The 25,992-nt window shown below is 49.7% G+C and overlaps 1 protein-coding gene across 3 annotated transcripts; it reads left to right on the top strand.

Annotated features, from left to right (window-relative positions):
* Nucleotides 1–1,578: 1,578 nt before the first annotated feature.
* On the top strand, nt 1,579–24,451 carry LOC103181709 (serum response factor). 3 transcript variants are annotated; one of them, XM_007898367.2, is made up of 8 exons: nt 1,579–1,744; nt 12,015–12,281; nt 18,559–18,802; nt 19,293–19,509; nt 20,681–20,818; nt 21,967–22,164; nt 22,479–22,597; nt 23,313–24,451. In XM_007898367.2, exons 1-8 carry the CDS (start codon nt 1,673–1,675, stop codon nt 23,402–23,404), a joined length of 1,347 nt encoding a protein of 448 aa, XP_007896558.2. In that variant the 5' UTR covers nt 1,579–1,672; the 3' UTR covers nt 23,405–24,451. The 3 variants fall into 3 exon arrangements, with proteins under 3 accessions (XP_007896558.2, XP_042189524.1, XP_042189523.1); XM_042333590.1 differs by having other exon boundaries at nt 19,293–19,447; nt 20,689–20,818; nt 22,479–22,546; XM_042333589.1 differs by lacking the exon at nt 19,293–19,509 and having other exon boundaries at nt 1,689–1,744; nt 20,681–20,839; nt 22,479–22,546.
* Nucleotides 24,452–25,992: the final 1,541 nt, after the last annotated feature.

The following is a 25,992-nucleotide window of genomic DNA, read 5'->3' on the forward strand; positions in this document are numbered from 1 at the left end:
GGTATGTAAATTATTCCGTGGGGGGGAGGGGAGGGGGGATGGGCCAATCAGCGCGCGGAGCGGTGACTCACCATATAAGGACGGCTCGCGCCATAAAAGGAGACATTTTGTGTCTTTATATGGGGAGGGAAAGTAGTGCCGGGACTGGTCGGAGGGGGGGGGAGGAGGGCGGACGGACTGTGTCTTCCTCCGCGACCCACAGACCCAGAGAGAAGCGCTTTCCTTTCAAATAAAGGTACAGAGAGGGAGAGGGAGAGGCGGACAGGACAGCAGTGAAGGGGCGGAGGAGCGGGCGGGTAACTGAGTGCCAATCATTACCTGGAAAGTAAGGGGGAAAATTCACATTTTCTTTTTAAGTGTCACAACATCGGGATCCGTGGGAAGTTTTTTTTTATTTTTAAAAAAAAGAGAGAGAGAGATTGGAAATCTATGTCCAGAACGATTTAGCTCCATTTTTTTTAAAAAAAATACATCGTTGTATTCCCTTTTCAAAGCGGGAGCGGACAACGGCTATGGCACACGTTTAGAAACAGCCCTTTTTTTAGAAAAAAAAACCACGTCGTCGTCCCCCGTCCCCTCCACAAAAAAAAAGAAATAATTGGAAGCTTTGTAGAATAAGTTTGGCCGTCTCGGGAGTGAGAGGTGCGTTAGAGGAGTAGTAAAAAAAAAAGAGAGGGGGGGGATTGGAATTGTTGCGGCGAAGCGAAAGGTTGAAGAGGATGTTTGAGATCTGAGGCTCTTCGAATAAACGAGAGGGGCGGTGCAGGGCTCCGGTGGGGGTCGGTGGGCAGAGAGGCTGCCGTGAGGGTCCGGTGATGGCCAGTGGGTGCTGTGAGCAGAGGTAGGGAGGAGGAGGGTAGTGGTGGTGGTGTTGTTGTTGTTGGTGTGGTGGTGGTGTGGTGGGGGGGGGGACTATTTTGTGTCGGTGTGTTGGTGCGCGGTCGGCCGCTGCATTGCGCAGACGCGGGGGTTCCCCACACTGTAGCCCGGGGGGTTGCCAGTCAGTCAGTGAGTTAGTCGGTCACACGGACGGACGGGCGGACGGGGCTGTCGGGTCGGGTCGGGCCGGGCAGGGGCGCGAGGAGGCCGCTGGAGCGCGGAGTGATCAACAGGAGCCGAGCAGACGATCGGCGACGAGAGCACAGCCCCCGTTCCCCCCCCCACACCCCCCCCCCCCCACACCCCGGCCGCGATGTTGCAGAGTCAGGCGGGAGCCGACAGCAGCAGCGGCGCCTCCTCCACCGCCTCCTCCTCGGCGGCCAGCGCCGGCCACACAGCCCCGCTGGGCAGCCGCGCAGAGCGGGACCCTGACCGGGACCCCGCGGCCCCTCCTCTCCACACCCACACCCACCACCACCACCTCAGCGCGGCCGCCTACAGCGGCTCCGAAGCCGCCAGCAGCGACGAGGACGACGACCTGGTGGCGGCCCCGGCGCCGCCTGACCGGCGAGGGGTGAAGCGCGGGGTGGCCGAGCTGGAAGCTGCCTCCGCCGCCGCCGGTATGGTGGCCGGTCACGACTCCAACGCGGACGGAGGCGGCGGCTTGTTAGCGGCCGCCGGGGCCGCCGGGGCCGGGGGAGGGCGCGCCGGGGGCTTCGGCATCGCCGGGGCGGCGGCGGCCGGAGCCGGACTGAAACCCGGCAAGAAAACGCGAGGCAGAGTGAAGATTAAAATGGAATTCATCGACAACAAACTGAGGAGGTACACGACTTTCAGCAAAAGGAAGACCGGCATCATGAAGAAGGTGAGTGGGGGCGGGAAAGCCCAGTTACCTTTACATCTGACAGCTGAGGAGGGAGGCCGCCACATGACAGCTGTGTGTGAGAAACACCGTGACTGTGTGTGTGTGAGAGAAACACCGTGACTGTGTGTGTGAGAAACACCGTGACTGTGTGTGTGTGAGAAACACCGTGACTGTGTGTGTGTGAGAGAAACACCGTGACTGTGTGTGTGTGAGAAACACCGTGACTGTGTGTGTGTGAGAGAAACACCGTGACTGTGTGTGTGTGAGAGAAACACCGTGACTGTGTGTGTGTGAGAAACACCGTGACTGTGTGTGTGTGAGAAACACCGTGACTGTGTGTGTGAGAAACACCGTGACTGTGTGTGTGTGAGAAACACCGTGACTGTGTGTGTTGTGAGAAACACCGTGACTGTGTGTGTGTGAGAAACACCGTGACTGTGTGTGTGTGAGAAACACCGTGACTGTGTGTGTGAGAAACACCGTGACTGGTGTGTGTGAGAAACACCGTGACTGTGTGTGTGTGTGTGTGTGAGAAACACCGTGACTGTGTGTGTGTGAGAGAAACACCGTCACTGTGTGTGTGACACTGTCACTGTGTGTGTGAGACACCGTTACTGTGTGTGTGTGAGACACCGTCACTGTGTGTGTGAGAAACACCGTGACTGTGTGTGTGTGAGAAACACCGTGACTGTGTGTGTGAGAAACACCGTGACTGTGTGTGTGAGAAACACCGTGACTGTGTGTGTGAGAAACACCGTGACTGTGTGTGTGTGTGTGTGTGAGAAACACCGTGACTGTGTGTGTGTGAGAAACACCGTGACTGTGTGTGTGTGAGAAACACCGTGACTGTGTGTGTGTGAGAAACACCGTGACTGTGTGTGTGTGAGAAACACCGTGACTGTGTGTGTGAGAAACACCGTGACTGTGTGTGTGAGAAACACCGTGACTGTGTGTGTGAGAGAGAAACACCGTGACTGTGTGTGTGAGAGAGAAACACCGTGACTGTGTGTGAGAAACACCGTGACTGTGTGTGTGTGTGAGAAACACCGTGACTGTGTGTGTGTGAGAAACACCGTGACTGTGTGTGTGTGTGAGAAACACCGTGACTGTGTGTGTGAGAGAAACACCGTGACTGTGTGTGTGTGAGAAACACCGTGACTGTGTGTGTGTGAGAAACACCGTGACTGTGTGTGTGTGAGAAACACCGTGACTGTGTGTGTGTGAGAAACACCGTGACTGTGGTGTGTGTGAGAAACACCGTGACTGTGTGTGTGAGAAACACCGTGACTGTGTGTGTGAGAAACACCGTGACTGTGTGTGTGAGAAACACCGTGACTGTGTGTGTGAGAAACACCGTGACTGTGTGTGTGTGAACACCGTGACTGTGTGTGTGAGAAACACCGTGACTGTGTGTGTGTGAGAAACACCGTGACTGTGTGTGTGAGAAACACCGTGACTGTGTGTGTGTGTGTGTGTGAGAAACACCGTGACTGTGTGTGTGAGAAACACCGTGACTGTGTGTGTGAGAAACACCGTGACTGTGTGTGTGTGAGAAACACCGTGACTGTGTGTGTGAGAAACACCGTGACTGTGTGTGTGTGAGAAACACCGTGACTGTGTGTGTGTGAGAAACACCGTGACTGTGTGTGTGAGAAACACCGTGACTGTGTGTGTGAGAAACACCGTGACTGTGTGTGTGAGAAACACCGTGACTGTGTGTGTGAGAGAGAAACACCGTGACTGTGTGTGAGAAACACCGTGACTGTGTGTGTGTGTGAGAAACACCGTGACTGTGTGTGTGAGAGAAACACCGTGACTGTGTGTGTGTGAGAAACACCGTGACTGTGTGTGTGTGAGAAACACCGTGACTGTGTGTGTGTGAGAAACACCGTGACTGTGTGTGTGAGAAACACCGTGACTGTGTGTGTGAGAAACACCGTGACTGTGTGTGTGAGAGAGAAACACCGTGACTGTGTGTGTGAGAGAGAAACACCGTGACTGTGTGTGAGAAACACCGTGACTGTGTGTGTGTGTGAGAAACACCGTGACTGTGTGTGTGTGAGAAACACCGTGACTGTGTGTGTGTGAGAGAAACACCGTGACTGTGTGTGAGAAACACCGTGACTGTGTGTGTGTGAGAAACACCGTGACTGTGTGTGTGTGAGAAACACCGTGACTGTGTGTGTGTGAGAAACACCGTGACTGTGTGTGTGTGTGTGTGAGAAACACCGTGACTGTGTGTGTGTGTGTGAAACACCGTGACTGTGTGTGTGTGAGAAACACCGTGACTGTGTGTGTGTGTGAGAAACACCGTGACTGTGTGTGTGAGAAACACCGTGACTGTGTGTGTGTGAAACACCGTGACTGTGTGTGTGTGTGTGTGAGAAACACCGTGACTGTGTGTGTGTGTGTGTGAGAAACACCGTGACTGTGTGTGTGTGAGAAACACCGTGACTGTGTGTGTGTGAGAAACACCGTGACTGTGTGTGTGTGAGAAACACCGTGACTGTGTGTGTGTGAGAAACACCGTGACTGTGTGTGTGTGAGAAACACCGTGACTGTGTGTGTGAGAAACACAGTGACTGTGTGCGTGTGTGAGAAACACCGTGACTGTGTGTGTGTGTGAGAAACACCGTGACTGTGTGTGTGTGAGAAACACCGTGACTGTGTGTGTGTGTGAGAAACACCGTGACTGTGTGTGTGTGTGTGAGAAACACCGTGACTGTGTGTGTGTGTGAGAAACACCGTGACTGTGTGTGTGTGTGTGAGAAACACCGTGACTGTGTGTGTGTGTGTGAGAAACACCGTGACTGTGTGTGTGTGAGAGAAACACCGTGACTGTGTGTGTGTGCGCGATCGCGCCTCCGTGGGCGCGCGCGCCTCGTGTGTGTGTGGGTGCACTTCTCTGTGTGGGTGCGCGCCTCTGCCTGCTCGCCTTTTACCCTGCCTGCAACTATGCGCCTCGGTCTCTCTCTGTGCCTGTGCTTCTCGGATGGTGGCAGTGTATGTATGTGTAAGTGTCTATGTCTCGGACTGTCTTTGTTTTAAGTGCTCCGAGGTGCCACCCGGCGTGAACGGGGCTATATAAATGCAAGTTGATGTTGTTCGTGTGTCTCTGACTGTGTGATCTGCGTATGCGTCTCTCATCGTGAGTGTGTGTTCACACTTGTCTCGTGTGTTTGCATGTGTCTCTCTGCATGTGTGTATTTGACACTCGTGTGTGTGTGTGTGTGTGCGCACACAGTGGGAGGGATGTGATCAGTTAAATGCAGAGAGAGCTGTGTGCGTGTGTGTAATGGGGGTTGCTGGTAACTCTTGAGTGCAGGAGGTCCTGTAAAAGTCAGTGAAGTAGGTTCACAGAGTGACTGACTAAGGCTGTTCCTCCGTTGAGTTCCAGACTGAAGGTGTAAGATCCCAGGAGTTTTACAGGAGGCTCACAGATTGACCCTGTCCCTCCAGAACTCAGCCGCTCCCCAGCTCCGGATAACTGACAACTTTCTGTGGGAAAGACTTGAGTGGGGGAATCGGGGGGAAAAATAACTAAAGAAGGTTCCCCCCTCTCCCAGATCGAATGTGTCTCTGAACCTCACCCCTTCCTTCTGGGTCTCCACACTGGCTTGTCCGCTCCCTCCGCTCAGGGATCTCCAACCTGCTTCATGTCCCCCGCCACACCATCAGCGGTCGGGCCTCCCTGCCTCACCCTGTGGAACTCCGGTCCCACAGTCCCTTGGCCTCGCCCGCTCCCTTCCCTCCTTCAAGGCCCGTCTCAAGAACTTCGACTTTGACCGAGCCTTTCCTCCTACCTCTCTCCAGCCCGCAGCTCAGGTGCAAATCCTTGTCTGTCCCAATTTGTTGTTTCAACACAGCCCGCCTCCACTGTGTTTCAAACCATCCCCATTCTATCAGACATGGTCCAGCCCCCTGGCTGAAGCTGGTTTGCTGATCCTGATACTAGAGTGGCTGATTTCAAGGACCATCGTCTTACAATGGAGTCCCGTAGTGTATTGGTTATCGCACTCACCTCACAAGCGAGAGGACTGGGTTTGATTCCCGGTCAGGGCGAAACCTTAGGCAATTTTCCTTACTCCATATGCCTCTGTTTACTAACAGTAAGGAGGAAGCCAGTTGTTAGTCGATTGGTAGATCGCTTCCCAGATTTATAATCTCTCAAATCAATCTGTTACTATTTGTGGGAAACTGCTGCGCAATTTGCTACCATGTTTCGCCCACAAAATAGACAGTCATTGGACTTCAGAGTATATTCTGTGAAACGCTTTGAAACTCTTAAGCACCAGGCTCCATGACTCCATCACTCCCACTCTTGCCCGACTCCACTGGCTCCCCATCTTTAAGACCATCCATGGCCTTGCACCCTCCTACCTCTCTGACCTGCTGACTCCCTACCAACCTGCCCGCTCCCTCCGTTCCTCAGGCTCCGGTCTGCTCCATGTCTCCCGCCCGACCCGCTCTACCATCGGTGGCCGGGCTTTCAGCCTCTCTGCCCCCACACTCTGGAACTCCATCCCACGGTCCCTTCGCCTCTCTTCCTCCCTTGCCTCCTTCAAGGCTGGTCTTAAGACCTTTCTCTTTGACTGTGCCTTTGGTCTCCCTCCCACCTCTCTGCCTTCCCTCACCCCTACAACACCCCTCCCCCATGCTCGGCCCCGACACCTGACTGTTCAGCGCTTTGGCATGTCCTCCCGACATGAAAGGCACTCTATAAATGTAATTTTGTTGTTGTTTGTCTCAATGACGTGATAAGGCCCTATATCAAATACAAGGATTATTGTTATTTGTTCCCAACATGAGGAGTGTTATGAGACACAGGAGGTGCAACTTTCTTGATGGGAGGGTGGCGGAGGGAGGGGAAAACATACATGCCAGAGAGTGTTGAAGATATTTTTTATATGACGTATAAACAAATCATCTTGTGGGGTAGTTATTCTGTTTGAGCGAGGCTGATAACTTTCTGATATGCATGTTCTAGTACAGTACAATGTTGAGCTGAGCAGTGATGGACAGCACAGTTTGGTGGCTCATACTGGTTCGCTAAATCCTACACTTTTTAGCTGGTTAGATTCCAGCTGTATCCTAAATCTTCAGCATGGTGATCGGTTTCCGCTTGTGTCAGACATCTGGCTGACACCCCAAAAAAAATTCCTACACTGGCTTACTTTAGGGCCCATCACCTATAATAATAATGCTTGCATTTGATATAGGGCCTTATCAAGTCGTTCCCACGTCTCAAAGCACTTCACAGAATACATTGTAAAGTTGTTTTTGTGGGTGAAATGCGGCAACCAATTGTGCACAGCAGTGTCTCACAAACAGTCTTGGATTCAATGACTAAATTTGATTTTGTGTGGGGGAGAGAGGAGGGGAAATTATTACTCCTGGAAATTGATCCGGCAATCGACTTAACAAATCAGGTTCCTACTTACTGCTGGGCAAACAGAGGCACGTGGAGTTTCAAAACTTGTTTAAGTTTTGTCCCTGGCCAGGAATTGAACCCGAATCCTCACTTTTAACCACTACATTATGGGGACTCCACAATCACCTCCATCCTTTTATGGGTGTAAGTAAATGCAAGTTATTTCTCTCTTTTCCCCCTGCCGCCATATGTTACGTTGGGCAGGGAGCTAACAACTGAATATGAGGTTCTTTCCTCCCGCAAACAATCGCAGACCAGAGCAAACTTAGCTCTGTGTGTTTAATGGAGTGAGATTTAGCTGTAATCTTGTTCTCAGGTTTGAAAAGGGTTCTGAGTTATCACCAATTTGCACTTGTTTAGGCTCTGAATAGTGATTGGAAATGGGAACCTTGACTTAATTCACTTACCCCCGCCGCCCCGCCCCAGCCGGCTGGCTCTCTGAGGCCACTTTTGTGTCCGCCAGCCAGCCTGGCTGAGATGATGAATAACTCAGCAAACAGCGGGGATTGATTTGAACCTGCGACGTTCCAGATTAATAATAATTATGGTAACGGTATTTGTTACTTCGGGCGTACGTCTCCAAACACTTCACTAAAACATAGTGACTGTGTATATTTTGTGAGCGAACGCGGCAGCCAATGTGTGCACCGAACCACACTGTCCCCATGAACGGTCATGAAGTGAACGGCTAACTTTAGCTGGTGTTAACACATTGTGGGAGGTGTGTTTTTTTCCTTCAGTCACTGCGTTTTCTGGGACGGTGTGGATTGGTCTGGGGGTGAATTTGCTAAGTGGTAGGGACAGGCAAGAAGAATGAGTGAGAGGCTGGAGAAGATCAGAGGTGGGAAGGTTCATGGCTGTGAACGATGAGGGTAGAATCAGGCGAGGATGATGGAGATGATTCTCATGTGAGTGAGGATGTGAGCGGTGCAGTTTTACCTGGGCTGAAGCTTGTTGATGGTGGAGGTGGGGAGGCCGGTGAGGAGGGCATTTGAAGATGGGGAAGGTGTCAATGAGTTCTGTGTATGTCAGGGGTGAGATGGAGATTGGATGATGTGGCAAAGATGCTGAAAAGTGTGACGTTGCTGTCCACAAATAGGATGTCGGTTTTACTTTTAAAAGGATATATTTCCCTCCAAAAGCAATCCACTAAGAGGCGGTTGTTAGTCTCTTAGTGGATTGCTTTTGGAGGGAAATAATCCCTTTTAAAAGTAAATCAATAATAATTTGGTCATTCAGTCGATGATTGTTTGTGGGACACTACTGTGCGCAATTGGCTACTGCGTTTCGCCCACAAAATATGTAGTCAATGTACTTTACAGTGTGTTCTGTGAAGCGCTTTGAATCATTCCAACTATGCGATTAGGCGCTATATCAAATGAAAGGATTATTCTGCAAGCAGTTAGGAAGTCAATGCACCTGCATTAAGAGAGGAAGCAGAGGTTGATTTGGGCGTGATTCGCATACGTTGGAAGCTAACACTCCTGGTTATGTTTATGGTGTGTGACTTGCAGCTTCCTTCTGAATAGGGTCAAAGTTGTGGTATCCCTACCTCATTCTGATCCTTATTCAGGATGGCAGGATAACTCAGTTGGTAGTGCTCTCCCCGCTGTGTCAGAAGGTTATGGCTACAAGATTGGTTTGGTGAATTTTTTTTTGTCAGCTGGATGTCTGACATGTGCGGAAACCCATCACCTAGCAGCAAGCAGGAGCCCTGTATATTTTCTATGAACGGGTGTGAGACGTCTCAAGGACGTGAAAAGCACTATACCAAATGCTATATTATCAAGCTGCTTTTTTTAAATGAGTCCCAGTGACCCTGGCCAATCACCCTTCCTCGTAACCTGATTGACTTTAATTACCCTCTGGGAAAAGAAAAAACTCTTCTCTGCCCTGGGCCTACCCTCTGGTTCTGCTGCCTGAATCTGCCCTTTAGGATGACAATCAGGTTTCTACTTACTGCTGAGTAAATAATAATAATAATAATAATCCTTGCATTTGATATAGAGCTTTTCACGTCGGGAGGACGTCCCAAAGCGCTTCACAGAATATACTGTAAAGTGAATTGACTGTATATATGTGGGCGAACGCGGCAGCCAATTGCGCACAGCAATGTCCCACAAACAGTTGTGGATTGAAAATGACCAATTTATTATTGTTTTTGGTTTTGGAGGGATTATTATTAGGCTCTGTGTGGAGTAAGGAAACTTGCCCAAGGTTTCGCCCTCTGCCTGGAATTGAACTCAGGTCTCTCACTTGCAAAGCGAGTGCTCTAACCACTGAGCTACAGGACAGGTGTGTGGAGTAAGGAAACTTGCTTAAGGTTTCACCCCGGATGGGAACCAAACCCACTTAAGAGATGAACGTGCTATGGGGTATATAGAGGCTTTTTTTTTAAAAGTGCCCCCCCACCCCCCAGGTACCTTGGCCTCAAAAAGTTGAAGTCAAGGTGATGTTTTCCAGGCAGTTTTTGATGCCTCAATACAGGCCAGTGGGAGGCCACGGGGCCAGGCTGGGGATCATAATTTAGATTTATATGGTAGCCTTCATGTTTATTTAAAAAAAACTCATCCTGTTGAAGTGCTTTACACAATAAGATTGTTTGGAAATGAAGTGAAATGTTATTGTGTGAAATTAAAATTTAGGAAGAGGAAAGAGAAGAGAGGAAAACAAAAAGGATGATCCTCACATTTGGAACAGCGCCTTTCCACGTCGGGAGGAGTGCTTCACTGGAATTTACTGTAAAATGTACTGTACTTCGTAGGGATAGAGTGCCCATTCCATTCCAATAATCTCTCTGGGATTTCCATGGAATTCCCGGGTTGGTTTGGATATTCTTGAGCATGGTGATGGATTTCCGCATGTGTTAGATACCCGGCTGGATAAACTACATTTTCTTAAAAAAAGGCAAAAATGGAATGGAATAGAGAGAAAGAGAGGTGTGGAGCTCGGACCAGGCGGCAGCTGAGGGTTGATCAATTAGAGGGTTTGAGGCCCGGCTCAGGCAGGGACTCCCTGTAGATTGCCGATCTCTCTGTGTGGAACATGGAGATAGACCCTCAGGCTGGTCCAAACTGCTCTTGCTGTAGCCTTTGATGTTTTCGGCTTGGGAAGAAGCCACAGGCTCTCAAGTGAGAGAGAGAGCGAGACACCCGCCTGTAAGAACTGGCATTGTTTGGGAACGGGCCTCCTCTCCCCTGCCAGCTCCCCTACCTGCTTGGGCACTCGAATCAATGAAGACTTTTGAAGCCTTCTGCATGGAAGGCACTGTGCAAATGCAAGTTGTTGTGCTTATTCATACACGTACACACACATGGGCGCACACACGAATGAATATACTGTCCGACCACTATTGTAGTTTGGGTCCATAAACTCAACATTATATCATAAATCCAGTTTATGGCTGATGTCCCTTCTTTAATGCTGTGCGCACAGCACACTGGCTGGTCCATGCTGGGAGTGATCCATCTGCATTATGTCTGTCCACAGTAAAGCCAAACCTCACTATATCTGAAATGTGTTGTAGAGGGTTGGCCTGTATACATGTTACACATGCACACAAATATATATATTTACACAGACAAATTCACATGTATAAATAATACATATATTGTATAATATATATCTAAATGTATGTTTGTAAGTGTATAAATATATACATGGAGTTCCAGAGAGTGTACACAAGCACATAGTAATCCTTATATTTGATACGCCTTATGTTAAAAAATCTCAGTGCTTCATAGGATTTTATAAAATGTAGCATCCCATAGCACTTCACGGGATCAATGCTTATCACGTCGGATTTAGGGAAGGAGTTCCAGAGAGCAGGGCTGTTTTGAGTGTAATTGGGTCTACTTCACTGGAGTATCAATGGGGCAGAGAGAGCTCCAGGAAGGGAAGGGAGGCCCCCATGGAGCAGCGTTTTACACATTTGATGCAACATATTTTTGCCCACAAATATACAGTCAATTCACTTTACAGCATATTCTGTGAACCGCTTTGAGACATCTAGAAGATGTGAAAAGCTCTATAATAATAATCCTTGCATTTGATATAGCGCTTTTCACATCGGGAGGACGTCCCAAAGAGCTTCACAGAACACACTGTAAAATGAATTAACTATATTTGTGGGCGAACGCGGCAGCCAATTGCGCACAGCAATGTCCCACAAACAGTCGTAGATTGAAGATGACCAATTTCTTATTGTTTTTGGTTTTGGAGGGATTATTATTAGGCTCTGTGTGGAGTAAGGAAACTTGCCCAAGGTTTCGCTCGGCCTGGAATTGAACTCAGGTCTCTCGCTTGCAAAGCGAGTGCTTTAAACACTGAGCTACAGGACTGCACGAGTCAAATGAAAGGATTATTATTATAACATGAAAGAACTTTAAGTTTTACATTACTTTAGCCTGTCTGAGTGGTTTGTGGTAGTTGCTATCGAGAGTGGAGACTTTATTATGTAGGTGTCTGCAACACCCAATTGCGGACAGCAATGTGCCAACAAAGAGCTGTCTGAATGATTGATTTATCTGGGGAATTATTTGCCAGGACACTGGGAGAAACTCACTTCCCTATTTCTAATAGTTTCATAGGATCTTTAACGTCCACAAGAACAAGCAGACCTTGGTTTAATCTGTCATCTGAAGGATGGCACTTCTGACAATACTGCGCTCTCCCACTGTGATGTACAATTGGTCACAGAAGTTCTGTCTAATAAGTCTGACTTTTCTTGCAATCAGCATCTTTCTGTTCTGTCTAATGAGAGTTTCTGTTTTTTTTCTCTGTTTGCCTGTCTCTCATTCTATCTCTTTACATGTCTTCCCCCCCCCCCCCCCCCCCCAGGCATATGAGCTGTCCACCCTGACGGGAACGCAGGTTCTGTTGCTGGTGGCCAGTGAGACCGGCCACGTTTACACCTTCGCCACCCGGAAACTGCAGCCCATGATCACCAGTGAGACGGGGAAAGCTCTGATCCAAACATGCCTCAATTCCCCCGACTCTCCGCCCCGCTCAGACCCCACCACCGACCAGCGTATGAGTGCCACTGGCTTTGAGGAGACCGACCTGACCTACCAAGTCTCTGAAACGGACAGCAGTGGGGAGAACAAGGTAAGGGCTTGCTTGGGGGTGGGCCATTCACTGGTGCTCCCCACACACACACCACCATCACAATCTCACCCCAAATGACCACTTTTCATATGAGAGACTTAGGAGAGGTGACTTCAGGTAGGGGAGTGAAGAGAAGGGAATACCTCACACTCCCTCAGCCTGGCTCAGTTGGTTGTCCTTGCAGACAGAAGTTGGAGGGAAGGACTAAGGGATCCTCCCACCACCCAAATAATATAAAGGCTCATCTGCAGAGAGAGCTCGTCTCACACCCGGAAATCTCACCAACTTTCTGGATCTGAGTTTGTTTACAATGATCCTCACAATTCAGTTGACATCTATAATGTCACGATACTTCAAAGTGCTTCATGGGCTATTGCTGTCAAGTGTAGTTGCTGTGTATTTTTTAAGTGAATGCAGCAGCCATTAAGCAACGTATCACAAACAACCGAAGAATGAATGACCGATTATAATGTATAAAAATAATCCTTGCATTTGATATAGTCTTATCACATCATTGAGGCGTCTCAGTGCACTTCGCAGAATACACTGTAAAGTCGATTGAATGTATTTTGTGGGTGAAACGTGGCAGCCAATTGCACACAGCAGTGTCCCACAAACAATCGTGGAGTGAGTGACCAAATTTATTTTTTCCTTTTTGGAAGGATTATTACTCGCAGACTCTGCCAATCGACTAACAACCGGGTTCCTACTTATTGCTAGGTAAACAGAATCGTGTGGAGTAAGGAAACTTGCCTAAAGTTTTGCCCCACCCGGGAATCACACCCAGGTCCTCTCGCTTGTGAGGCGAATGCTCTAACCAATACATGACAGAATGATTACTTGTAAACTGGGGGATTGTTGGCCAAGACACCGTGAGAAACTCCCTTCTCTTTTCCAGCTCAGAGTCTCTATTGCGAGGTTTGAACCTACAACCTTTGACCAAGAGCGCGAGTGACTAATCCACGCTGAGGCAGCTCAGGGCAGTCTCCAGGCACTATTCTTTTACACTGAGGGGAGTCAGCATAAAGCTGACAGGTTGTCAGAGAAAGTAAGGGTCAGGCCAGCCTGAGCACACTCAATGTGTTGTTGGAAAAGAGGAGATGAACGACAACAACAAATTATTTATTTGTATAACATACAGCACCTTTCACATTGGAAGGACATCCCAAAGTGCTGGACAGTCAAGGACTTGCACCCGAGCTGGAGGTTGAGATCAGGGGGTGTAGAGGGAAGGGAGGGTGGGGGTAGGAGGGTGATCGAAGATGCGGTCAAAAAGGAGGGTCTTGAGATGGTTCTTGAAGGAAAGAGGCAAGGGAGGTGGTGAGTCGAAGGGACTGGGATGGAGTTCTAAAGGAAGGGGCAAAGGGGCTGAAGGCCTGACTGTCAATGGTGGGGCTCGCTGAGCAGACGGTGTGGACAGGTCGGTATGGAGTTTGCAGGTCACAGCTAGGAAGAGCAAGGCTATGGAAGGCTCTGGAGGCAAGGACATGAAAGCAGATATGTGTGTGTGTGGGGATCACTGATATTTGGCTCTGCAGTGGAGCAGGTCCAATGAAGTCTGGATAGGTCGGGAATTAGATTGTGTTCTGATATATACTCTGCACTATTTTATATATAAAAAAAACACTCAGAAACCTGCTGGGAAGTAAATGTTGCAAGTCACTGTGACCCCGAGAGAGGGATTGCAAATATTTTACCTAGTGCTTTATTCAGATTTGTGCTCCCTTCACCATCTCTTGAAGATACCATCGGTTGAGGGTAACTTCACGGGAGGGGGGTGGAGAGTCAGAGAGTTAGGGAGACAGAGACACAAGATGTTTTAAAAGCTGCTGTATTATTACGATTATGATAAACAGACATGCAGATAATTGGCGTGCGGATAACAGCGCTTTACTGTGTGTTACAGTCGTTAGACTTGACAGCGATTTTCTGAGAAGTGCTTTGACATATAGGCACTGTATCAAATGGTGTTATTACAATAGAAATGCAAGTCATTGCAGGGAAAGTTGCAAACTGAATTGATGATGGATTGGGAGCTGGGTTGAACGGGTTTGTGTTGTTGCAGGCAGCGCACAGAGAGAAAACCCACCACCAGCACCACTGTCATGTTGCTGAAATGTTGCTGAAGCTCTCCAACTCATTGATAAAAAAACCTGGAGTCTGCCTCCGTGTCCATATAGGGTCTGGTTCCCTTGCCGGAGAGCTCGGCTGGGCCCCAGACACATTCCTTATAAGCTGCAGCTGTTAAATGTTGCCAGGCGCTGTGGGTGGAGCTCAGGCTGATTTGGAAAGGGGGTAGGGGTGTCTCTTTCTCACTCTCTCTGTCGTTCGCACTCTGTCTCTCTTGCTCTGTCACTTGCTGTCGCGATCTCGTCCTTTTCTCTGTCACTCTCCTCCCTGTCACATGCTATCTTTCTCTCCATCACTTGCTGTCTCTCTCTCACTGTTTCTCTCTGTCTCTCTCCCTGTCATTCACTCACTGTGTCTCCCTTGCTCTCTCTCTCGCTGTGTCTCTGACCCTGTCGCTCTCTCCCGTCACTTGCTCGATGACTCTCCCTGTCACTCTCAATCGCTGTCTGTCTTCCTCCATCACTCTGTCTCTCTCTGTCACTTGCTAACCCTCTCTCTCACTCAATTCTCTCCATCACTCAGTCTCTGACTGTGATTTGCGTCATCCGCTGTCTCGGGCGCTCACTCGCTGTTTCTCTCTGACTGTGTGTGTCTCTCTCTCTCTTTCTCTCCCTCTCTGTGTTTGTCTCCATCTTTCTCTTTCGGGTGTCTCTTATTCTATCTCTCACCTCTGTGTTGTGGATGTTTATTTGTTGTTGGGTGCTTTGCTTTGAGATAATGGAAAGTTAATGTGCTCAGCTATGCAGGGTTATCACATGCTGCTTCTAATTCTGACTGGCGGGGAAAGCTATCTGTGTCGGGTGGGTGGGGGGGGAGCAAGCTCCGGCTGCACAAGCAGCACAGGCCATTGGCTGTCACTGCACAACAAGGACTTTCTTCCCTTTTTAGTCCTCGGGAGAGCTGTGAATTCCTGATTTCTGGCAAAGGGACAGACAAACTGGGAAACGGGACAGGCTGAAGTAGGCGCCTTTCAAACAGTGCGGGTCACACCCCCAGAACCCCGTGGGCGAGGCAATGGTCTGGAGGACGAAAGAGACGTCTTTGATTTTTACAATAACAACTTGCATTTTTCATAGAATCATAGAATCTTACAGCACAGAAGGAGGCCATTCAGCCCATCGTGCCAGTGCCGGCTTTTTGAAAGAGCTACCAACTAGTCCCACTTCCCTGCTCTTATCCCACACCCATGCATTTTTTTTTCTTTTCAAGTATATATCCAATTCTCTTTTGAAAGTTATTATTCAATCTGCTTCCACCAACCTCTCAAGCAGTGCATTCTAGATTGTAAGAAGTTGTTGCATGAAAAAAAATTCTCATCATCTCCCCTATTTATATAGGGCCCTTCATGCAGGGTGATGTCTCGGAGCACCGTAAGTGTTGGGGTTGGAATGCCGAGGGGGGGGGGGAGAGGTGACCATTTTTATTGTGTTTCTTATCCATGCCTTGAAGCACTTCACATCTCAAACTGCTGAGAGCAGCAACTGTCTGTAGACAAATGTGGAAAACATTTTGTGCACAGCATGGTCCCGCACACAGCCATGAAGTAAAAGATCGGTTTATCTGGAGGACAGTTCCCCACGGACATGGGAGAAGCTCTCTTTCCCATCTGGTCCTGTCTGCCTGTTCAGGTGGACATTAAAGATCCCATGGCCCATTCGAAAAGAGAAGGGAGTTTCTCTCTCCTGGCCAACAATCCCCCAAATAAATTTGGTTGCTCATTTCATGGCTGTTTGTGGGACACTACCATGCGCAACTGGCTGCTGCGTTTTGCTCACAAACTACACAGTCACTACACTTTACAATATATTCTGTGAAGTGCTTTGAGACGTCTCAACGACATGATAAGGCGCTATCAAAAGCAAGAATTATTATTATTAAAGCATTGCAGGATCTTCAATGTCTGCCCAAACATGCAGAACTTCAGTGTTTTAAAGTCACTTATAGGACAATGTCTCTGACAATGCAGCACTCTCTTACCCCCCCCCCCCCCCCCCGCCCCTCTCTCAGCACTGTGTTGGAGCAGTGACCAATACTATGAGCTCCAAGTCGTGTTTTTGGGTCCCAGAGAAACTGAGCCAGATAACATTAGGTGGGTTACTGTGGGTTGGGAGGGTCTGCACCCAATTCTTCTCTTCTCCCCCCCCCCCACTCCCCCAAGATGACACATGCACTATCTCTCACACTTGTGCATGTGTGTCTGTGTGTGGGGGCTGCATGTATGGCTGGGGGTGGGAGGGCTGTATTTTTATAGTGTTTGATTGTGTTGAAATAACCAGAGGTTTTGTTGCTTGATGTGAACGTTTGTGCGAGCTCAGTGCTGTGAGGGTTAACTTTCTGCTGGGGAATGGGGGGGTGGGGGGTGGACTCACTGCCCACCTGTCACCCCCATCACATTGCAGCTGTTTATAGCTTGAGTCTACAGCCCCCTCGCGCAACTGTCCATATTGTGGACATCAAGCCTGACCCTGACAGGTGATGATCGTATTTTGCGGGGGAGGGGTAGGGAGCGGGGCTGGCCACACTGGATCTGTTTTGTGGAAGTGTGGGACATTGCCCTTACACTATATAAATACAGTTTTTTGTTTGTTGTGTGATCAGGAAGGAAATTATCTTTGAAATATGAGTTTGGGGTTTCTCAGGTCACTAGCGATGCTCCAAGCTGTCTGGCTCTGTTGGTATTGCTTTCGCCTCTGGTTCAACACCTCGGTTCACCTCGGACAGCACTTCAAACAACTTGGTGCTCCACCAGCATTGCATGGAATGTCATCTTAGATGATATGAGTTCCAAGTCCAGACGTGGGGCTTGACTGAGAGGCGAGAGCACTACAGACTGAGCCATATACACTGAAATGTCAGCCTAGACTGTAACCTCAAAGGCCTATTGTGGGGCTGAGGGCCCAGGGGCGATGGACAGAGACAAACTGAGCAAAACACAAAATACTGCAGATGCTGAAAATCTGAAACAAAAGCAGAGAGAGCTGGGAAAACTCAGCAGATCAGGCAGATCTATGGAGAAAGGAAAGTGAGTCAACGTTTCGGGTCCACGATCCTTCATCAGAGATGAACTGAGGATAGTTGTACACAAACAGGAGGAGGCTACTCAGCCCGTGGGGATTGTTCCTTGTCTATTAAATTGTGTCTCAACACCCCTTAAAATGGGAATAATGGGTGTGTTGAGCCAAGTCACCATTTCACCCTTTTTAATAGATTAGTCTTGAATGTTTCCCATCACAGGCAGATGCAGATCAGATGAGCTCAGGGATGACCACATGGCACCACCCAGTGGCACTAGTCAGCAGTGCAGCTGAACTCTTTGTACCAAGTTTGTCTTAAGAGCACAGGATCAGGAGGATGTCCTACATCTTCCTGGGATTGAGCAAGAGAGCTTGAAGTGCTTTCTTGGGAATTTAAGCTCAGAGTCTCAGCTGGGCACAGTCGGTAATGTTCTCGCCACTGGGTCACTGTGTGGGTTCAAACCCCCATGTCAGGATTTGAAGCCACAGTCTAGGCTGTGGGGAGCACTGCATTGTCAGAGACAACATTCTTTGAATGCAATGTTTAACCGAGATCCTATCTGCCCGTTCAGATGGATGTGGAGTTTCAACACCAACCTCCTGACTCAACAAAAAATTGCATTTATACAACATCTTTCACGTCGGGAGGACATCCCAAGGGAATGGACAGTCGAGGGTTTGCGCCCAAGCTGAGGTTTTGATTTAAGAGTGTGGACTAAGGAGGGTGGAGGTGGGAGGATGACCGAAGGCACGGTCACAGAGGAAGGTCTTGAGATTGGCTTTGAAGGAGGTCAGAGAAGGGGCAAAGTGGAGGTACTCTGGGATGAAGTTCCAGAGGCAGAAAGATTGAAGGTCCGACCACCGGTGGTGGGGGATGTAAAGAAGACCAGTGCCTGACAAGTGGAAGGGATTGAGTGGGTTTGTAAGGTAGTGTGGGGCAAAACTTTGGAGGGCTTTAAATGATTCGAGGATCTTGAACTCGATCCTTGGAGCTGGGCGAGGATGCAGGTGATTGGCTCATGGAACATGGGGCGGGGGATAATAAAAGGAACAGTCTTTCTCACGCATACTATTATTTTTCTTCCCCCTCCCCTCTCTCTCGCTCTCCCTTTCTCTGTGTGTCTTGCTAATAGGACGGTTTGAAGCCCACCACTTTCACTGTGGCCAATGTGCCGGGCTCTACGGGGACACACCAGTCGGCCTCCAACACTTCCACCAACCTGCAGGTCAGCGCTGGCCACAACTTCCCCATCACCAACTACCTGGCTCCTGTCACCGCCATCGCCAACAGCAACGGTACCACCTTCAAACCCTCGGCCTCCGGCACTGGCTCAGGCAGCATGTTGCAGTTCCCTAGCGGCTTCACCCTCATGTCAGGTGGGTGATTGGGAAGGGGGGGTGGGGGGCAAGGGCAGAGGTGTGTGGGGGAGTTGGGGTGCAAGGGAGAGAGCATGTGTTGGGGTGGGGGGGCAAGGGAGAGAGGGTATGTGTGTGGGAGGTAAGAGAGAGAGGCTGTGGGGGAGGTGGGAGAGAGGGTGTGTGTACGTTGTGGATGTCTGAGAGGGAGCATGTGTGTGTATCGGAGGATATGTGTGTATATGCAAGGGTGTCTGTGTGGGTGTGTGTATATGGGAGGGTGAATGTATATGTGAGGGTTAATGGGAGGGTGTGTTTATGGATGTTGGTGGGTGCCTATACTCTCCCGGGCCACAAGTTGGCCGTCCCTGCCTAAAGTATCTATCCCCCTTGTCTATTTCTGCATCTCCAATCAATGGGATTGCTCTCCCCCCATCCCCCCAGGTTGAGCACACTCAGTCTCCATACCCCCAGGTGTGGCACGCTTAGTGACTGTGTTTCTCTCGGACAGGCACACCATTGCCGGGGACACCGACCATTCCCCTCAGCCAGTTACAGCCGCACTCTCTGACTGTGCAGGGGCAGCAGGGGCAGATGCTGAGCAGCCAGTCACAGTCCGGGCAGCAAACTGTCTTTCGTTTCCCAGCCACCAGCGGTGGTCAGATCGTCTCCATCGCAGGCGAGTCCCTCTCCAACTCGGGGGCAACTCGGGTTGTGGGTGTGCTCGGGTATGCATGCGTTTGGTTACGTGTGTTTGTACCTGTGTTTGTGTACATGTGCGTGGGTGCCCGTGCATGTATCTGGGTACTTGTGCATGTGCCTTGGCAGGAATTATTACTAAAATTCAAAGCATATGGAATCAGAAGTAACCTTGTGACAAGGCTTGGTAATTGGTTGAGAGGCAGGAAAGAGCAGGGATAAAGGGTACGTTCTCTGATTGGTGGGATGTGATAGGTGGTGTTCCCCAGGGATCTGTACTGGGACCTCAGCTTTTCACCATATACTGTATATAAATGACTTGAATGAAGGAATAGAGAGCTGTACATCCAAATTTACAAATGACACGAAGTTAGGAGGCACACTAAATGATGTAGATGAGAGCAGAAAGTTACAAAGGGATTTAGACAGATTAAGTGAGTGGGCCAAACTATGGCAGATGGAGTTCAATATGGACAAGTGGGAGTTCATCCACTATGATCCAAGAAACACAAATTGGAATATTTTCTTAATGGTGAGAAACTAGGAACTGTGGAGGAGCAAAGGTACAAAAAGTAATCAAAAAGGCAAATAGAATATTGGCCTTTATCTCAAGGGTAGGCCCCCATCTGGAGTACCGCGTTCAGTTTTGGGCACCGCACCTCAGGAAAGCTATATTGACCCTGGAGGGGGTATAGCGCCAATTCACCAGAATGATACCAGGGCTTAAAGGGTTAAATTATGAGGACAGGTCGCATAAATGTAGCTTGTATTCCCTTGAGTTTGAAGGTTGAGGGGTGATCTAATTGAGGTGTTTAAAATAATAAAGGGATTTGATAGGGTAGATACAGAGATGAATTAATTCAAATTTTCAAGACTGAGGTGGAGAGGTATTTGTGAGGTCAGCGTATCAAGGGATATGTAGTAAAGGTGGGTAAATGGAATGGAGGTACAGATCAGCCATGACCTAATAGAATGGCAGACAAGCTCGAGCGGCTGGATGGCCTGCTCCTGTGTTCTGCATGTCTAACATGTATGCACGTCTGTTATTGTGTTCTGCATTTCTAAGGTGTACTTGACTGTTAATGTATCTTGCATGTCTAATGCACGTTCATGGCTGTTACTCTGTTCTGCACGTTTAGCGGGATATGTATGTCTGTTACTGTATTTTGTGTCTAACATGTGCGCGTGTCTGTTAATTAGGGACTCAGCAAGTTCCAGTTCAGGCGATACAGCTCCACCAGGCCTCAGGGCAGGTCAGCGTGCATCAAGCCACGCAACAGACGGTCACCATCAGCGACAGCAACTCAGAAATCTCTCAGGCATCGACCAGCGGGACAAGTAAGGGCATGGAATTCTCCTGTGAGTGTGTGTGTGTGTGTGGGGGGAGACTACCCCTCGCATACCTCCTTTATCCCTGTTATTGTTACTGGAGCATTGAGCAGGTCACGGTGCCCTTTGCCAGGTTGCCAGAGACCAGGGGTGTCAGGCCAGGGCTCAGTGAGGGTCCAGTGTTGAGAGTTAGGATACACTGGCACAGTCGGTGCCTGAGTCACATGCCACACAGTCTCTCACCTCAGCTCACTTGGGTCAGCGTGGCTCGGCCAAGCTCTTGTCTCTGAGTAACGAGATAGTGGGTTCTCAGCACTTTGAGCTCAGCCTCTCGGCTGACGCGCAGTGCAGGGGGAACAAAGCTTAAGACCTTCCACACCTTTCAGATGGGACATTATAGTGAAGCCCTGATCAGGTGGACATTAAATATCCCACAACTCTATTGGGGTAAAAAGAAGGATGTTTCTCTCTGTGCCCTGAGCGGTTGGTCATTCACATCATGGGACTTTTCCGCGTGCAAGTTGGCTGTTGTTTGTGTACAAATACACAGTCAATACATTTTGCAGCATTTTACACATTACCTGTGAAGTGATTTGAGATGTTTTGACATTATTGGCCCTGTATGTAATACAATAATTATTTTAGGGTTATTTAAATTTTTAATTTGTTAAAATTTTCTTTGCCTGTGGTGCCGTTTGCCTTCCATATATTGATTATTTTTCTCTGTTCCTTTTTTCCTGTCACCTCTTTTCTCTCTCACTCTGCAATCTCTCTTAATCTCCCTCTTTTCTGTCATTCACTCTCGCTGTCTGTCTGCGTTGCACTCTCTGTCTGTCTGCCCATTGCGCTCTTTGTCTGCCTCTCTGTCTGTCGCGCTCACTGTTTGCATGTCTGTCCGTCGCCCTGTCTGTCGCGCACTCTGTCCATTGCCCTCTCTGTTCATCTGTCTGTCGCCCTCTCTGTCCGTCTGCTGCCTGTCTGTCGCCCTCTCTGTCTGTCTGTCCATCGCCCTCTTTGTCCGTCTGTCTGTCCGTCATGTTCTCTGTCTACCTGTCTGTACGTCGCACTGTCTATCTGCCTGTCTGTACGTCCGCTCTCTGGTCTGCCTGTCTGTCCGTCGTCCTCTCTGTCTGTCCGTCGCGCTCTTTGTTTTGCAGTGACATTGCCGGCGACCATCGTGACGTCCTCGGTGCCCACCACTCTGGGGAGCCACGTGATGTACCCCAGCCCCCACGGGACGGTCATGTACACCACGTCCAGCCCGGGGCTGGCAGACGGGGGCCTGACCGTCCTGAACGCTTTCTCGTCGGCCTCCTCAGGAATGCAGGTCTCTCACGGGCAGATGCAGGAGCAGGGTAAGTCTGCTGCAGCCCGGACCTGGGAACAGTGGGGTCTGCATGTGAGGGGCTGTTTGGGCTTCGTGATTCCAGGCTGGTGGTAAGTGCAGGGGGCAGCGAGTGTCGGCCTTGTGTCCTGCCCCCCCACCCCCCCCTCCCATGTGGTGACGGACCCCTTCCCTTCCTGGTGTGGTGACTGACTAAACTCTGTCCCCCCCCCCCATCCCCCCTGTGTAGTGACTGAATGAACACTCTTCCTCCCCCCGCTCCCGTGTGGTGACTGACTGACTGAGGGCCCCCGTGTGGTGACTATGCCTTTCTCTCTGTTGCAGGAGGAGTGTCACAAGTTGTCCTCACGGCCCCCTCGGGCACAGTACAAATCCCCCTCCAGCTACACCAGGTATGGCACGAAGAGAGCCCTTCAGAACATTGCTGATGCTGCACAGGACAGGTCAATGAGGGTTCATTTCTTCATGTTAATGCTGTGGGGAGGGTGAGAGCCACCGTTCATGTTTGTCCATCTTAACCACACAGGCTGAACAGATTTACTGCAAGCTTTTATCCTCCCTTCAAACCATTCCTTTTGTTTTTCCTCCTGCGGGGCGAGGGCTCACAGGATCTGTCTGACATTCTCCCCATTTCCTCATCCCCCATCCCGCACATTCCTGCACTCCTCAAAACCTCCTTTCCTTCTCGTTCTCCTCTCCCTCTGTGACAGTCTCTAGACTGCCACTGCTGATGACAGCACAGCATAGCCTGGCCCATTGGCAGGGACCTGGAAGGCAGGGAATCCATCCCACTCAGCTCCTGTTAACCCTGCCAGCCAAAGCCCTAACAGTTAGGGTGGTCCTAGCTGGACAAATGGTGGGAATCTTGCTCGACAGTGGTATTAATGGCAAGCTAGGTGGTTTCAGTTGGTCAAACCCCAGCTGTTATCCCAACGCACACACTGGGGATAACGGCTGTGGTCCTCTAGCCTAGACTGCAGCCAATTCTCAAGAAGGTGAACAGTGTCCGTCCCTCTGGGTGGAGAGCGCCCATTCCATTCCAAACACACAGAAAACATACATTTGTGAACCTGTGTCTAGTGTGGAGACGTAAAGCATGGTGATGCGGTTGCGCGAATGACCAGACAAAAGCAAGTAACTATGGCTGATGTGTTGCAGATGGCAGTGATCGGTCAGCAGACTGTGTCCGGGGGACTGACCGAGCTGCAGGTGGCCAGTCTGGAGACTACGCCCAAGTTCCCGCCCAGTGATTGACCACCGGCCTGGACCTGGGCAGAGAAAAGAGCAGCTTCTATTTTTAAAAAAAAAAGACCTGAACTGAACGCCATATTTATTTATTTTCTGCCTTCCCCATACCCCCCTTCTGCACCCCCCGCCCCTCATTTTTATAAAGTCAGAGCGAATGGATGGAGCGTTTTTAGGTTTCTTATCGCGTCTCGAAGAAGGCCTGAGAACCCTTGAGGTTATTGGAGCAAGTTCCGAGATGACCTTGGGCTTCGGGCAATGTGGCCGATGCCTCCAGCCAAAGACGATTCTACAGTGTGAGTGTGTGCGCGTGTGTGTGAGCAATACTGTCCACGAGGTGATTAACTCCCCCACCCCCACCCTCCCAACTCACTCCCCCCATCCCTGGGAAAGGAGAACAGCAATGCTTATCACTTGTTTAAGATGTAGAGAGAGAGAGATTGGCTGAGGGTTCTGCAGCTCCAACTTTTAACCGCGGGTGAATTAACTTTGGGTGTAGTGAGGGTGGCATTGGGTGGGGGCGCTGAGGTGAAACTAGAGAAACAAACTGGGGGAGGGCGGGAAAGGAATAAAGGAGGTGAATAAAATGAAACCATAGGTAAGTTCAGGCTGATGTACCAACTCTTTCCGCCGCCCCCCTCCCAAATCATCTTTTCGTCCACCTATGAAAGTAGTCATCATTCAGACTTTGGGAAGGTTGTTTTAAACTCAGGCGGCGGTGGGAGAGAGACTGCAAGTGTCTTCTGTCTCCTAATGCCAACATCCTGGCCTGGCAGTCTCATCCTCCTGCCCGGTATTTCCTACCCTGCCACACCATTCCATCTCCTTCACCCCCGCCACCCCGCGCTCAGCTCCTACCATGGCCCCCATCCATCATTCCTTTGCCCCCATGATGGATGAACCAAATTTCATGCAGTTAAACATGAACAAGATGGAAGCCATACTCTTTGGCTCCCATCGGCGTCTTCTGTCCTGTGGTTCCAACCTCCTCAACTTAACTGATCTGTCCTTAAAACTCTCTGAACCCGTGTGCAACTTAGGCATCAGGTTCGATCCCCAGTTATTCTTCCTCCTCCACATCTGGACCAGGATCGCTTTCCTCCACCTCCGCCACATTGCCCGTCTCTGACAGTACTTCACTCTACAAGCCGCTGAAACCCTTGTCCACATCTTCGTCACCTCTTGGCTGGACTAAAACGCCCTCCTTGCTGGTCTCTCCTCCTCCACTATTCACAAAATGCAACTCATTCAAAACTCTGCCGTCTGCATTCTCACCCACACTAAATTCCACACTCTGATTACCCCAGTCCTTGCCAAACTCCACTGACTCCCTTTCATGGATCGACTTCAAAATCCTTACTCTAGTGTTTAGATTTCTCCATGCCTTGACACCCCCCTATCTCTTCAACCTCCTCTCCTCACAGCACTACCCCCTGCCTCTGCTCTACTGGTACCAACCTCCTCCTTGTTCCTCGAGTCCTCCGCTCCACCATTGGCGGCCGTGCCTTTAGTCACTAGGCCCCGAAGCTGTGGAACTCCCTCAATCCCTTTTGCCCCCTCTTTCCCATTTTTGGGTTGCGCCTGAAGATCTTCCTCTTCGAGCGTGCCTATGGTCACCTTCCCCCTCCCCCTGGCATTAAGCTCCACCATTGTTGAGCAGTCTGGGATGCCACCTGGCATGGAGGATGCTATATAAATGCAAGTTGTCGTATTACTTTTCTCATTGCTTCTCCCTCCTCTTTTCCCTCTTCCCAGAAGGTGTGTGTGTGTGTATGTGTGTGGACATAATTTCTCTCTCTGTTTTTCTCTCTCGTTCTGTTTGTCTCTCTTCCCCTGACTCATGGGTGTGTGTACGTGTGTCTCCAGGGTACAATCCAGAATTACTCCCCCCACCCCCACAATGTGTGTGAAAGTCAGTCAGTGCCTTTCAAATAGAGAGAGGTCGAGTGTGAACCTGTGTGTGTGTGTATGTGTGGGGTGGGTGGGTGGAGTGTGGGAGAAAGTTAAGAGAAACATTTTCCTTTTAATGTTGTGAAGTTTCTTTTACAACATTACTCCTTCCCGCTCCCCCCAGTTCAAAATGAAGGAAGTCACTGATTGGAGGTTACTGAGTACCCCCCCCCCTTGTAACCCACCAGAGAGAAACTCCTCAAACTATCACTCAGGATCCAGAATGTGTTAAGAATGTGTAGCTCAGTTTGTTTGTCTATGTGCGTGTACGTTTGTTTGCACTTTTTGAAATGACCCACTCTCTCCCCACACCCCATGTTCCTAATCAAGGTGGGTAGGGGTGGGCTGGGGGGGGGGGGCGATAGAGATGAAGGGATGTGGGGGCACTGGGAAGCTTATATGAGTCCAGAGTGCTTTGTGCCTGAGCCAGTGGGGAAGAGCCCTGAAGTGTTCCCTCAAGAAATGGCAGATTGTGGGGAGCTGCTGTGAACTCACAGATTTTTTTTTTAACCGGTCAAGTCACAAAGTGGCCTTTTAGTGGGATTGGGATTCCTCGCTGCGAACATCCCATAGGCAAGTCCCTTCCTACCTCCCTTCCTACAAGAGATCATTGTCCTCATCTTGAAATCCTTTCATGGTCTCC

Source organism: Callorhinchus milii, unplaced genomic scaffold, assembly GCF_018977255.1.
Source record: "Callorhinchus milii isolate IMCB2004 unplaced genomic scaffold, IMCB_Cmil_1.0 Scaffold3, whole genome shotgun sequence".
NCBI classification, from domain to species: domain Eukaryota; kingdom Metazoa; phylum Chordata; class Chondrichthyes; order Chimaeriformes; family Callorhinchidae; genus Callorhinchus; species Callorhinchus milii.